We start from the raw sequence: 15449 nt of genomic DNA, 5'->3' as shown, positions 1-15449 counted from the left end.
ATGTCCCTGTGCTACAGGGCTGTATGCTGTACCGAAAGGATGACCTGACCGAGGACAGAGCCAAGGGATGGAGTTGCAGTGTTTGTCACTAATGTGCATCACTTTTCTGCTCTCCTCTTGACCACTGACCTGCAAGCAGTTGCTGGTGATGTTCATGTGCATCAGAGGATTACTGTGTGCTCGCTGTATCTCCCTCCGCAGGATGCAATCTACTCTGAGGCTCTCCTACATGTCGAACACCTCTCATGATTGTTTTTCGTACTGGGAGACTTCAGTGCCCTTCACGGCTTTTGGGACTCAATCTCTGGATTTTGGAGAGCCTCATGACATCTCACAATCGCATTTCTGTACTGCTACTGGGTGATTCTCAGCCATCAAGCACTCTTTCTGCTGTCCACCCCTCGCAGACTCTGTTCAGTGGTGTGTAACTGATGACCTTTTTCTAGTGACCAATTCCCACCGCGTTCATCTATTGGGTGGGGTATTTCCTGAAGAGAAGCCACCAAAGTGGATGGTTAGCAAGGCTAACTGGACACTGTTCAGCCAGCTGACTGTATTTAAACATCGCAACAACACCCTGTAATGGGTGTACCACATAACATGCGTGATTGTAGCAGTGCTGAAATGTATGTCTGCAAACAACACCCAGAGACATTGCTCAGATGCTGGTGGTGCATTTTGCGAAATCTACTATGAATGCCAGCCAAGTTCCAGCCTTATGCCACTACCGTGTGACTGTAGAGAGAGGCAACTTGGACTTCAAATCCCACTATGGGGAGCAGACAGGGCACTTCTGCTCCAGTTTTATAGGGTTTCACGTATCTGCAGCTGGATTATGGGTGCACGATGTATGGATCGGTGAGGCCTTCTTACTTGGAGATCATTGATGATGTACACCTTGAGGTGCTCGGCTGGCCTCGGGTGCTTATAGGACCAGTCCCAAATCCAGTATCTGTGCTGACGCTGGTGAACCGTCACTCACCATCTTGTGGTAGCTCCTCATGATGCGTCAGGCATGTAAGTTCCTTGCAACTTGGACATCACCCACGTACCACACTACCCGTCCACATCTGGAATGCCTTTTCTCCATCCGACCACAAGCCACAATGCCGTTTGGGGCTCGTGTGCGGCATATGCTGGAGTCACTTGGTGTGGAGGAAGTAAGACTGCAACTCCAGGGTTTTAGCAGTTTGCTGCCCTGCTTACTACAGAAGCCCAGGATAATTTTAGTTGCGGTGCAGTACAGGAGACATTGCTGTCCTGCTGCTGTATGTAATAAGATATTTTCTGACAGTTTATATGAAAACAACTATGTAACTATCTTGACAGATGGGTCTGAACAGAGGCCTCAGTTGGTTACTCTGTCATTTTCCTGGAACATGTCTGAGTGCCTCAAGCATTTGCCGTCTTCTATGCAGAATTATATGCAGGAGCAGATGAGGAATTCTTCCAGTGATAAATTTCTTGTCTGTTCAGATTCTCTAAGGGTCCTTAGCTATCTGCACAGCAGATAAAGTAGTCCAGAATATCCAGGATGCCATTCTCCAGTTGCAACAACTGGGAAAGGATATGCCTTTTTGCTGGGTACCAGGGCACATGGCACTTGTGGGGAGTGAAAGGGCAGATCTCTCAGCCAAGGAGGTGTGACGTGATCTGAATGTATTTCGGTGTGGCATCCCCGTGAATGTTATAACCTCGCTGTTAAGCTCAAGAGTCTTGCTTCAGTGGGAGGATGAGTGGCTGGAAGTGACAGAAAATAAGTTCCACCTAGTAAAGCCCACAACACTGCCATGGTTACCTTCTTCCAGCATTTTGACTGGATGAGGTTCTCCTCACTCGTCTTTGCACAGCCCGCAGTCCTTTGATGCATGGATTCTTGCTCTGGTGGGAGGACCCACCAACATTTGGTGCTTGTGGCATACGGATCACTGTGCACTAAATTTTATTAGACCGTGTTTTATTTATTTACTTACTTATTTATTTGTTTATTTTGATTGGTCAGTAACATTTTCCTGTGCCTTTCTTTCAGCTTTTTTGTTGTTTCACTTTTGTTTTCATCTTATTTGTAGCTACTTTTACTCTTTCTCTGTTGTTTTTAGAGCATGTTAGATAGTGATTGTATGCTCAGTTTGAGTGCACGAGTGTGGATCAGTTTTAGATGTTTTAGCCACATTAGTTTGTTTTAATAAGTATAAGAATGTTGATCTTCCCATTGAGCACCCATAAACTCAAAGGGTAATTATTATTATTGTTGTTGTTGTTGTTGTTTTCCTGCTGTTACTGAGAGCAACCTGCTCCACTCTTCCTCCTGTCGAGCTTCCTATTACCTCTGCACACTGTCCCATCTCCCATACATTTGCACTCTTCCAGTTATCAATTTAAGGCATTTAAAAGTATTTTAATGAAATTTCCAAAACCCAGTGTAAAGAACACACACAATGAGAAAGCATTTGAACTGCACTTATCGTAGGTAAGTGCTGATGTGCATACCATATTGACCTTCTTTGTTATTGCAGACACAGCAATAAGTGTAATACATAACACATTACTCGTACAATAGAAGTTACTGATGAAGGAAACACTTCATCTATATATTCTTCCATGCTAAGTCATTTAAACTGTGTATTAAAATTAAAGTATGTATGAGGGCATATGCTGTAGTTTGAAGATGGGATTTTATGCCTCAGCATTCTCATGTTAAAATAATTTGCTATATTGAAAACTGTTACAGTATGTGACTTTTACCAGTTGCACAAAGTTAAGGATAATCTCAGATAACACTTTTTTTAATTAAGAATGAAAAGGTTAATAATCACAAGCTTAAACGGTCATCCTTTTTGGTGCATTTTAGTACTGAATATCTGGTCTTTTAGTATCACAAAAATATCATAAACTGTACTGTGCTTGACAGGATTAAAATTAAGTAGTTGACAGCCATAACAAAATATTGTTGCATGTGCAGAAATGTTAGGCAGTATTTCTTTCTGAAATCTATTTGTAGATTTAATATTTCTGTGGTATGGAAGGTAAAGAGATTGGAAATCTGGTTGTATCCATTAATTTGATAAGATGCGTAGGAGAATTATTAGCTGCTACAGGTTGCAAATGTTTCAGTTTAAAAATTCTAGAACTTTAATCAGCAGAAAATCCATCTATTTGCAGATATTTCCTAAGATGGTGGTACAGTTTTTACAGTCATCTCTTTTGCTATTTTTCCAGTTAGGTCGTGAGGTCTTAGATGAAGCAGCAGCTGCTATTGGCATTGGTGTTACTACAGATGAAATTGATCGAGTGGTACATGAAGCATGCGTGGAAAGGGATTGTTACCCTTCTCCACTTAATTACTACAACTTCCCTCGTTCATGCTGTACATCAATCAACGAAGTTATTTGTCATGGAATTCCTGACTTACGGCCCCTACATGATGGTGATATCTGCAATGGTATATTTTTATTTATGTCTATATAACTAACAAACATTGGATGAAAAATTATTGAAAAATCCTAAATGTCCCAATCTGTGTACAAAAATCACAAAGGAACAGATAATTTGCACATAATAATGCTCATTAACCCTAGAGCGGGCACGCCTGTGTGTAATGTGCGCCAACCAAAAATAAAATGATTTTGTGCATTTCCCTTGTTTCGCAACTGCAAACTTATTCCTATTCCTTCATTATTGCTTTAGGTAAAACAGCTATAAATTGTGTTGTCATACCTCCAAGTGAGCAGCAGTAATATCAAATACAAAGTGTGTTAGAAAAAATTTACGATCCGTGCAAAAAAAAAATGACCCCAATTATGAACTAGCAACATAATTCTACATTGAGGCAGTTTTCTAAAAGATAACTAGTGATCAAATAAGTGGCTGGCTGGGATCTGGCAGCTGCATTGCTTAATGCTTAGAGGATAGTGTTTTATAGTGAAAATTTATTTCCTTATTGTTTAATAAAACAGTGGTTTAGCTCATATTATTTAAGTTTTTCTCGTTGTTTAAATAACCTTGTATTAAACTGTGAGTTTGGTCACACATGTTTAGTTTCGTAACATAACGACAAAGCCATCTACTCTATACATGTGTAAGAAGTGTGCCGCGCAGTTGCTCATGTTGTGAAAAACAGCACGCCCGCTTGAGGGTTAAGTAAGATTTGTGTATGTACTCCTCTCCTGTACATTGTTTTCAGGAAACTTAATATATACTGGTCCATAAGAACATCATTTGCATACCACTTTACATTATTAGTTAGTTATTGCAGGATTTTGAGTAATTATTCACTGAAGTAAATTCTTTAAAGTGGAATATAGTGAACTTAGTAATGGCAGATGTCACTTATTTATCATTCCATTCTGTGGGTGCAAGTGAACAATAATGGTTAATGTTTAAATAGTTTGTGCTGGCATCCTTGTTTCAGTTTTATTAGGTGGTGTTTGATTGTATTACTGATAAGTGGCTGTACACAGGAAAGGGAGACTACCCTCTTGGTAGCAAGGGACTTGAAAGTGGAAATGATCATCCAAAATGTGATGTGCACAAGATAAATTAAACAATGATCATAGCTGGCAGTAGCAAACATTGTTGTGTTAAAATTATTTGACCGTATGCGCATAGTACTTGAGCTTTGGAGGTTCAGTACAAATTTGTGTTTATTGATAGTTCATCCATTACAAGAATTGAGTCTCAACAATTTTTAGCCTATTATCGATATTGAATATGGCAAGATTCCGGTCCCAGGAATTCTAAGGCTTTCGAAAATGTCTTAGTTGTAAGTTAAACATTGGAAAATCCAGGATGGAATCTAATAATATTAGAGAAGGAAAGTTGCTACTCACCATATAGCAGAGATGCTGAATTGCAATAGCCACAACAAAAGGATTCAGACAGTTATAGCTTTCAGGCATTAAGGCCTTTGTCAACAATACACATACGTAGACCCAACTTGCACACATGTCTGCAGTCTCTGAGAAAAGGGGTCATAACAGATGGACAGACAGTTGGATAACAAATGACAAAATTATTTTTTCATGTGATATTATTTCAAATTAACAATTTTCAGATTTTTCCCTCTACTTGTACTGTTAAACCTTGCCTCTTGCCAAAATTCACGATTGTACAACAGTAAGTACCCTACAGGTTTTGATGAGCAAGTTTGCAAGTATCAAAATACATGACATAAATGACCGTATTTTGTGTTTACACAAGCTTAGAAGCTAAATTTAATACACCACCAAGAGACTATAGACCTACATGAATTTCAACCTGATACATATGCAAGTTCCAGAGAAAAAGGGGTCATAACATATTGGACGAACAGACACAGCCTGGTAACAAATAACAAAAAACTCTTTCGGTGTGGTATAATTACAAATCAACTATTTTTGTATTTCTTCCTTTAGTTGTACTTGAAACCTTGCTTCTTTGCAAATTTTTTGACTCTAGGTCAACAGAAGTAACCAGTGGATTTTGTTGAGTGAGTTTGCTAGTATCAAAATATGTGACATAAATGACTATATCTTTTGAGTGCATTGAGTTACAAGCTTCACTTTTTTACATCATGAAGGAACAGTAGATGTTAATGTGTGATATAAGTTTCAACTTGATATATCCACCCATTCCTGAGAAAAAGTGTTTGAACAGTCGGACTTACAGATGACAAAGTGATACTGTAAGGGTTTCATTTATGCATGTTGTGGTACAGAACCCTAATGAAACAATCCTCATATTCTTACAGTGGAGCTGCTCATCACATAGAGGAAGCATAGACTGGCAGGCACACATGTTAAAGATAAAATCAAACAGTGGATAATCCAGGACAGAATGTAACAATATTATGAAAGGGATAGTTGTTACCATATAGTGGAAATGGTGAATCACAGATAGATATCTCCCCTCCCCCCCCCCCCCCCCAAAAAAAAACACACACACACACACACACACACACACACACACACACACACACGGCAACTGTTATCTCTGGCTGCTGATACTCAACTGCAATGAGCAGCAGTCTTGGCTGGAGTAGGTTGTGGTGTTAGAGGGGAGATGTGGGGACTGGCAGGAACTGAGAGGCTGTACCTCGAAGGTGGAGAGGGAGAGGAGAAAGGAGAGAAGCAGATAAGGGGAAGGATTATGTACATGCACTAGAGAGATAGCAGCTGTATGTGAGGCTGGAGGGGGAGCAGGGAAAGACATAGATGCAGGTGCCAACTAGCAAAGGTTCCCACTTGCACAGTTCAGAACAACTTATATTGGTGGCATGTAACTCCTTTTGTAATTGTATCAGGGGTATCATAAAGTTTTAAGTATCACACTTAAAAAAAGTGATAGTTTGTGTTGATTTGTTGTTGTTAATTCTTCTTTATGCAGTCGCCCTCCAGATTTATGCATTTTTCCATATGTTTCTCGAACTTCTGCCTTGATAGATGTCTATCCATTTTTCATTGAACCACTCATCCACTTCATTAATAACGATGTCTGTATTGTCAAATTGGTGACCATGCAACAGATCCTTTATTTCTGGGAACAGGAAATGTCATTTGGTGCAAGATCCATTGAATATTTATTAGTTTATTTACTTATACATATAAGGATAATCTGACAATAATACAGAATTTGTAAAGGTAATACAAAGTTATACAAAATTAATCAATGGGCCAAATTATAACACCTTAAGAATATAGGACAAGTAGCCTATGGGGATAGGACAGGAGGTAGGCTGTGGCCTTGTTAGGGAACTGTTCTGGCATTTGCCTTAACAATCCAGGGAGAACCACGGAAAATCTAAATCAGAGTGGTCGGATAGAACAGCTGCACTGTCTCATTCAGTAATTCTCTAATGCATAATGTTTAGTCATTTACAAACAAATTGTTTTATATAACTTCCGATATAAAACACATTTTTCGTCTTTGCTATGAACACTCACTAGTGCTGCTGTCAAACTGAAAAGCTAATCCAACAGACATTACTGCAATCTATTATATATCTTGACACATGATCCTTGTGAAAGCAGCTAACCATAATAAAGTATTAAAAGTGACAAGGTGCCATAGTTACGCCCTTTTATTACTATTCACTACTTTAGGTCTTCTAAGTAACCTATAGTTGTGTAATTTTTGTTACTTGGTAAGATTGTTTTTAGGTGCCTTTTTAAATAAATATGTTTCAGTAATCATTTTCACTTCCTTTGGCAACTTATTATAGAATTTTATTCTCTGATATAAAATGCTGTTTTGAGCTTTTGTGTTTGTTTTTCCTGGGTAAATGTAACTCCAATATGCCTCTTATTCCATGATTAGGTAAAGAATATTTGCTACAGTACTGTATGCAATACCTGGACACAGCCTGCGGCACCAGGCTGCTGGTGCACTTACACTTCAAATCACCTATGCAGGCCGGCCAGCAGAGGCTGCCTGCTGTGGGACACAGAACTTATTTACACGGCATGGCAGCTGCTGCGCCATCCACCAGAGCCCCCCTCTATATAAGGACAATGCAACAGGCACACTCTCTCAGATGTGTTCTTATCATTTACTTGTATCAACTTCTACTTTTGTTGTACCTTTGTAAGTTGGTGAATAAACTTTGGTTTATTGTGGCTGTACTATGTTTGTGTCTTGCATTACAACACAACTGGCGGTGAGTGTGGCGATCACTTTCATGTGCTCTGTCTCTAAAGTGTTCCTGCAGTTCTTCTGGCAATGGAAGTAGTGCGCAAATCGCTCCTTGAGCACCAGCAGGAGCAGCAGGCTCTTATGGTTGGTTTTGCAAAGTGTTGACCACATTGACTATGTGCAGGCTCCATTGCCGTTAGCATCCCCCCCCCCCCCCCCCCCCAACCCGCTCCTTTATGACTTTGCAGCCTAAGACTGGAAGGCTTATGAGAAGTGGCTTTGGCAGCAATTCCTTGTCTTTAGTGCCAGTAATGCAAACACATGTAAGGTTGTTGGTTCCCCCCCCCCCCCCTCCCCTCCTTAGATTTACCAGATGTTGTGCTTCAGGAATGTGCGTGCCTTTCATTTGATGAAATGTGTAGGTTGTTGTTGAATTAGCACTGTAAACGCTTTCATGTTACTGCTGTGTGTGTCAAGATTGTTATGGTCAGAAACAGCGCCACCAGCCCTATCAGGTGTGGATGGTTGAGCTCAACAGCCTCAGTCACAATGTCAGTTTGTTACTGATGCTCATCATGATTCGTATGCTGATTCTGTGGTCTGTTTTGCTGTCATTCGGTTGGCTCCTGACAAGGAGGTGCGACAGTGCTCATTGTAGTGTGAAAATCCATCTTTGGCTGAAGTGTTAAATATTTCTCAATCTTTTGAGCTATCTCACGCTGTGGGTGACCAGATTGAGGCTGGGTACATCACCGTGATAACTTCTGTTACTGGTAGTTGCTTCACAAGAATGTTCCTTTTCACTGGATGCCTGCTGACGGATTAGGGAAGGATGGGGAAGGAAGTCGGCCGTGCCCTTTCAAAGGAACTATCCCCCATTTGCCTGGAGTGATTTAGGGAAATCACGGAAAACCTAAATCAGGATGGCCGGACGCGGGATTGAACCGTCGTCCTCCCAAAAGTGAGTCCAATGTCTAACCACTGCGCCGCCTCGCTCGGTTGTATGGTTAGTTTCCATCCTGGTCGCCACCTGGTTTTGGGTACGGGTGCCTCTCAGTATGGACTAGGGCTGTTCTTGCATGTAGATCTGAGAATGGTTCTGAACATCCGATAGCTTACATGTCAAAAACGCTAAACTCGGCACAGCAGCGCTTGCTATCTTTCACACCCTCAAAGTTTCATGTGTGTTTTTTCCTACCTCATCATTACTGACTAAAAGGCCTCGTTTTTATTGTCTGGTCCTTTGATTCATTGCCCGACAAAACAGCACATTTCCTCCAGAACATAGGGGCTTATTTCTGTCTCACTACGACAGTAAAATACAGTTTCAGCATACCACGCAACATGCTGGATGGGGCCAGATCCTACTATTGACCAGGATAAACTCCCTTGTTTTCCCTTATATATTGAGGCACAGTGTAGAGTGGAAGTGCCTGGATCACAACTGCTGTCATTGGCAGTCTGGTTGTGCATAAAGTTGTTCATCTTGTTCAGTCCTTCAGGCAGGGCTTCTGATCCTTTGTGTAACTATTTTGCCCTCTGTCGCCACCTTCCAGTGTTTAATGATAGGCTGTCATCCAATGTTGTGAACCCAGCTGCCCTGCAGCTGAATGCACGCCAACTCCCATGTCGGTGGGTGGGGGTGGGATCTCTTGTATTAAGACCTTAGGCTGTCGGCATGTGTTTTGGCCTGACATTGATTGCAACATTGTACTGTTCATCATGTGCTACCCAACAGGCAACAGCACGGGTGATGCTTTATCTGTGGCTCACACTGCAGCCTCTGTGGGAATGCGTCCATCCAGGGTCCTTTCTCAATTCTTACCAGTTGTTGGTTGCCTTTCCTTTCGCCTGAAACATTATCCATTGTCCTTAAATATCAGCCAAGGCTACAATTCGGGCCCTGTCCAAAATTTTTTCGTATAAGGCTTGCCTTGTATGCTTGTGACAGATAAGTCTGCCCAGTGTGTCTCAGATATTTCGTGATTTTGGAGCCTGCTCAAGGCAATCGCCACATGACTCCTCCCCCTTACCACTGCCAGTCTAATGATGAGGTGGAATGCCTTATCTGCAAGTTTGAGGTTCACATGAAGTAGTGCATCTTCCACGAGCCACACCTCAACACTTTCCTCGAATTCCTACAAGTTTACACCCGTGGAGGATCGAATTCTGGCTGAGATGCTCCATGATCACTAGCGACGTACCGTCTGCATCTGCTCATACCGCCCACCAACAGCAGTTTTTGCGACCATTGTTACAGTTCACACCTGGCTCCATTGTCTGGGCTTGGGGTTTGCCCCCCCCCCCCCCCCATCAAAGTGGATTCTGGCCACAATTCACAGCTGCCTTGTCCACAGCCTCTGTATGGCGTGCACCAGTGAGGGGCTGGTGGCACATCACCACAATTAGCTGCATGCTTGTGGGAGAAGGTTTGCAGGTCAACTGTCACTACCTTTAACACTTTCTTCAGCCCTTGTCCATCCTCCTTGTGGTTGTTGCCGCCTCCTCCCTCTCCTCTAGATTCTGGTCCCCAGGCGCATGCTGCTGGCCATCCCTGCGATGCATCATTTACACTAGTGCTTACACTACTGGCTGGACCAGCACCATCTTGGCCTTTACCAACATTACCCATGGTGTCCTCATGCAAACGGCTGGTGCCTTCACCATTGGCGCTGTTCCGCCATGTCGAGGTCCCAGACATAGGTATCATACCAGTGTCCTTGTTACAAATACTCTCTGATGGTACTGTGTGGTGAGGAGCTGGCTGCCCCGTGTGTCTGTGGACGCAGCACTTCCACCCCTACTCACCCATTCTGGCCTTGAAGCTCCTGATGCCGCCACCATCATTGTCTGTGGTGCGTGTTGCTGTCACCCTTCCACCTGCATTGGAAGAGCACCCTTTCCCAAGGTTGGAAGGGTGCTATAACCCTATACGCAGTACTTCAATACCTGCCACAGCACCAGGCCGCCAGTGTGCTACACTTCAAATGGTCCACAAATGGCATTTGCATGGGCTGGCTACAAGAGGCCAACTGGCACAGCAGCTGCCGCATTGTCTACCGGAGCCCTCTTCTATATAAGGACATTGCTGCAGGCATTCGCTTTCAGATGTGTTCTTACCATTTACTTGTATCATCTTCTATTTTTGTTTTCCATTTGTATGTGGATGAATAAATTTCCGTCCATTGTAACTGCATTGTGATTGTTTTTTACATCACGACACTATTAATGCAGTATTTTTCATGTAGTGCACCACTGATTTAAATAGCTCTTTAAAACAAGCGTGACCACTACTTCTGGTTCTTATACGTATCCCTTCTCTGTAGTTTAAAAACCATGTCCACGTTTTGTACCTTCAGTCTCCAGATAAGAAGTTCATATCCAAGAACTACATGGGAATAGTATGTCACCACAAGTTGCTGATGTTAGAGTGATGCTAACACCCTAAGAGCATAGCATACTGAGACATTCTTTCTGCTGTCTTTGTATGTTTACTCCATGGTAGATGACAGTGTTCATCCCTAAAAACTATGAGTTTGTTAAAAATTTATCATCAGCAGATGTGTTAATAAACTTCAGGTTGTGCACCCTGGTTGCCAAGTAAAACTGAAACCACTCATTCTCTGTTCATCTTATACCTAGTATTTATTGTTTGTTCATTACTGTTTTATGGTCTACAGTGTCTAAAGCCTTGGCTAAGTCTAAGGAAATGCTGTAACAGAATATTCCCTACCAAGAGCTTAAAGTACCACTTTTGCGAGCTCTGCAATGGCCAATATTTTACTTCTTCCACTTCTGAAACCAACCTGTTCTTCACTAAAGGAGTTGTATTTATTCATGTAACCTAACACTTTGTTTCAAGATCACTTCAATTAATTTTGAGAATGAAGACAGCAATGGACCTAGCCTGTAGTTTTGAACACATACCGCATTACCTTTCTTTGGTAAGGGACCACTTGTGCATGTTTTAGGTACCTTGAGAAAACACCTGAAATAAGATTCATTTATTATATTTTTTAATTGGACTTGTATGCTGTTTATGCACATCTTCATCAAGCAGACATTTGTAAAGGCAAAGAGTTTGGGCAGAGATGTCACGTCGAGGCGGAAGAACAGAGGCAAAGATGTTGTTGAAAGACAGGTGAGGTATGAGTGGCGTCAACTTGAAATTAGCTTAGGTTGAAGCCTGGCGGATAACCACCTTCCCTACCCTCTGGCTCCTACCCGTGTAACCGCCCCCGGTGTAAAACCTGTCACATGCACCCTCCCACCACCACCTACTCCAGTCCTGTAACCCGGAAGGTGTACATGATCAAAGGCAGAGCCACGTGTGAAAGCACCCACGTGATCTACCAACTGACGTGCTTACACTGTGAAGCTTTCTATGTGGGGATGACCAGCAACAAACTGTCCATGCGCATGAATGGACACAGTCAGACAGTGTTTGTTGGTAATGAGGATCACCCTGTGGCTAAACATGCCTCGGTGCATGGCCAGCACATCTTGGCACAGTGTTACACCGTCTGGGTTATCTGGATACTTCCCACTAACACCAACGTAACAGAACTCCGGAGATGGGAACTTGCCCTTCAGTATATCCTCTCTTCTCGTTATCTGCCAGACCTCAACCTCCGCTAATTTCAAGTTGCTGCCACTCATACCTCACCTGTCTTTCAACATCATCTTTGCCTGTGTACTTCCGCCTCGACTGACATCTCTTCCCAAACTCTTTGCCTTTAGAAATGTCTGCTTGTGTCTGTGTATGTCCGGATGTGTGTGTATGTGTGTGTGTGTGTGTGTGTGTGTGTGTGTGTGTGTGTGTGTGTGCATGCACGAGTGTATACCTGTCCTTTTTTTCCCTTAAGGTAAGTCTTTCCGCTCCCGGGATTGGAATGACTCCTTACCCTCTCTCTTAAAACCCACATCCTTTCGTTTTTCCCTCTCCTTCCCTCTTTCCTGAAGAAGCAACCGTTGGTTGCGAAAGCTTGAATTTTGTGTGTATGTTTGTATCTGTCTATCTATCGGCCTGCCAGGATCTTCCCACTGTTTTCTTCACTTACCTAGGATAGTGCATCATGAGTTCCTGCTGTATGGTCGTACGGTCAATAAGGAATTCTACCTGGATGTTATGTGCCATTGGTGTGAAGTAATTTGAAGAAAACTACCAGAATTGTGGCAAAACCACTCTTGGAAATTGCATCATGATAATGCTCCCTCACGCCACAATGCTTGTTCATGATATTTTTGGCAAAAAGCAATATGGTTATGTTGCCTCAGCAACCGTATTCACCAGTTATGACCCACAGTGACTTCTTTCTATTCCAAAGGCTGAAGAGAACCATGAAACGACAATGGTTTGCTATCATTGATGAGATACAAACAGAAATCCTGAAGGAGCTTAATACCATAACGAAAAGTGAGTTCTAGAAATGCTTTCGAGAGTGGAAAAAGTACTGGTATAAATTGTTTATATCTAATGGGAATTACTTTGATGAATAAATGAATATTTTTTAAGAGAGACAAAAATTTCCATTACTTTTTGATCATGTCTCATACACAAACAAAAGTCAGACCTAAAAATGCCTATCGAAAATACACTTTGCAGGAAATCCCACAATATAATACACACTAAATACATGACAAGAGATATTCAAAATATGAAAACAGAAAGGAAAGAACAAAAAGACAATAAAAAAACATGATTAAATGACTGTGAGCATCAGTGCATTATGGGAGAGGCAACCGGGTGGTGGGGGTAAGGAGGAGGCTGGTCTGGGGAGGGGGAGGGATAGCATGGTAGGAGTAGGGGACGGATAGTGCTGCTTGCGGGAGTGAATGGGGACAAGGTGGAGGGAGGATACAGCACCTAGGTGCAATCGGGAAGTTAGATGGAGAGTGCTGGGGGTGGGGTTTGCAGAAAAGGAGAGAAGTAAAAAAACTGATGGTGTTTTGGTGGAATGGAGGGCTGTGTAGTGCTGGAATGGAAACCAGGTAAGGGCTAGATGGGTAAGGACAAAGACTAATGAAGGTTGATACCAGGAGGGTTATGGGAACGTAGGATATATTGCTGGGACAGTTCCCACCTGCACAATTCAGAAAAACTGGTGATGGTAGGAAGGATACAAATGGCACAGGTTGTGAAGCAGTCATCTAAATCATGAATGTCGTGTTAGGCAGTGTGCTCAGCAACAGGATGGTCCAGCTGTTTTTAGGTCACAGATTGTCCGTGGCCATTCATGGGGACAGACAGCCTGTTGGTTGTCATGCCCACGTAGAATGCATCACAGTGGTTGCAGCTTAGCTTGTAGATCACGTGACTGGTTTCACGATAGCCCTGGGTGAGTAAGGAGGAGGTTGTTGGTTTGGAGTCCATTGGGCATAGGGAAAGGTAATGTTAAGTAGCCGTTGGCCATGGCGTAAAGGATGTTAGTGTAAAGGGAGATGGCATCAGTAGTGACGAGCAGGGCACCCTGTGGTAAAGGAATAGGAACTGTGGAGAGTTAGTTGAGGAAATGGTTCGTATCTTTAATATAAGAGGATAGGTTGCAGGTAATAGGCTGAAGGTGTTGATCTACGAGAGCAGAGGTACTCTCAGTGAGGGCACAGTACCATATTTACTCGAATCTAAGCCGCACCTGAAAAATGAGACTCGAAATCAAGGGAAAAAAAAAATTCCCGAATCTAAGCCGCATGTGAAATTTGAGACTTGAAATTCAAGGGGGGAGAGAACTATTAGGCCACTCCTCCAAATCGAAACAAAGTTGGTCCATTGTAATAAGAGACACAATTTAGGTCAAATGAATGACGATACAGCTACAGTAGTTTGGTTCGAGTCGTAAGCTTAGCAGTTCAGCTTTACCAGGTAGCCATTGCTATGCGTCAGGTGCTCTGTCTGTATTTATACGGGTACCCTTCCTTTTTCACGTGCTTCGTCTGGTTTGAATCTATTGCTTATTTTGCTTTGATCTGATAAGTGCTGTTTGCTTTGTTACAGGTGTTTACGTCACTCTAAGCTGAAAATGCATTACTGTACTGTATCAGAATGCGACAAACAATGCACGACAGTGTGTGTTTATGGCCTGTCGCCGCTTGCGGCATGGCTTGCTTTTGTGCTCGCTACCGCCGCTTGAGAGAGAGAGAGAGAGAGAGAGAGAGAGAGAGAGAGAGAGAGAGAGAGAGAGAGAGAGAGAGAGAATCCTCTCATTAGCGAAACAATGTCAAGAGACTGCTGTTTGTTGTTACTTACACTGCTGCTTTCTTTGATAATTATCAACAAGAACAAAATAATAGACTGTGTATGATAGAACATGTTCTGAACGAGAGTTGTGCGAAAATTTTTCTCCGTTTGAAAATCTTTGCAGCCGCTTCTTTAGTACATCAAATTCTGCACAGAAATTAGTCATCTTAGATTTAAAAATCTAGTCAGTTGCCGTGCTTCATTTCTGACTGCATCACTATTAGGCATAAAATAATATGAATATAAACATGACACGATATGTCTATTCTTCCGCATTTGCTGTTGTCGCACTCTAGTTTCGTAGTTTATTAGGCAGACAGGATTTAAATGAGATAGCAGCAAACATAAAAGAATACATGACAAAATGTTTATATTCGTATTATTCTTATAGTGAAGAGAATACTGCATATGATTCACATTTCATCAGGTTCCTATTAGCAACCACCTCTTCTCACTGGTAGGAAGAAATTCAGAACGTAGAGTTGGCCATATTGACAAACATCCCAAGCAGTCTTGCCAGTGGGATTTTCGTAGTGTATTGAAATTCTGCTACATTCAAAGATGAACAATACAGAATTTGTATTTACTTCGTTGGATAATGTAT

General features: G+C 42.1%; 1 protein-coding gene across 1 annotated transcript in view; it reads left to right on the top strand.

Moving 5' to 3' along the window:
• LOC126352534 (methionine aminopeptidase 1) overlaps positions 1–15449 on the top strand; it is a 137246-nt gene that overhangs the window by 100028 nt on the left and 21769 nt on the right. The window contains exon 5 of the mRNA XM_050002694.1: positions 3220–3442. Within this exon, the coding sequence (XP_049858651.1) occupies positions 3220–3442 (223 nt within the window). The remainder of the gene's footprint in view (positions 1–3219; positions 3443–15449) is intronic.

Source organism: Schistocerca gregaria, chromosome 1 (assembly GCF_023897955.1).
Source record: "Schistocerca gregaria isolate iqSchGreg1 chromosome 1, iqSchGreg1.2, whole genome shotgun sequence".
NCBI classification, from domain to species: domain Eukaryota; kingdom Metazoa; phylum Arthropoda; class Insecta; order Orthoptera; family Acrididae; genus Schistocerca; species Schistocerca gregaria.
The sequence above is the reverse complement of the archived record's forward strand: the minus strand, read 5'-3'. Positions and strand labels throughout refer to the sequence as shown.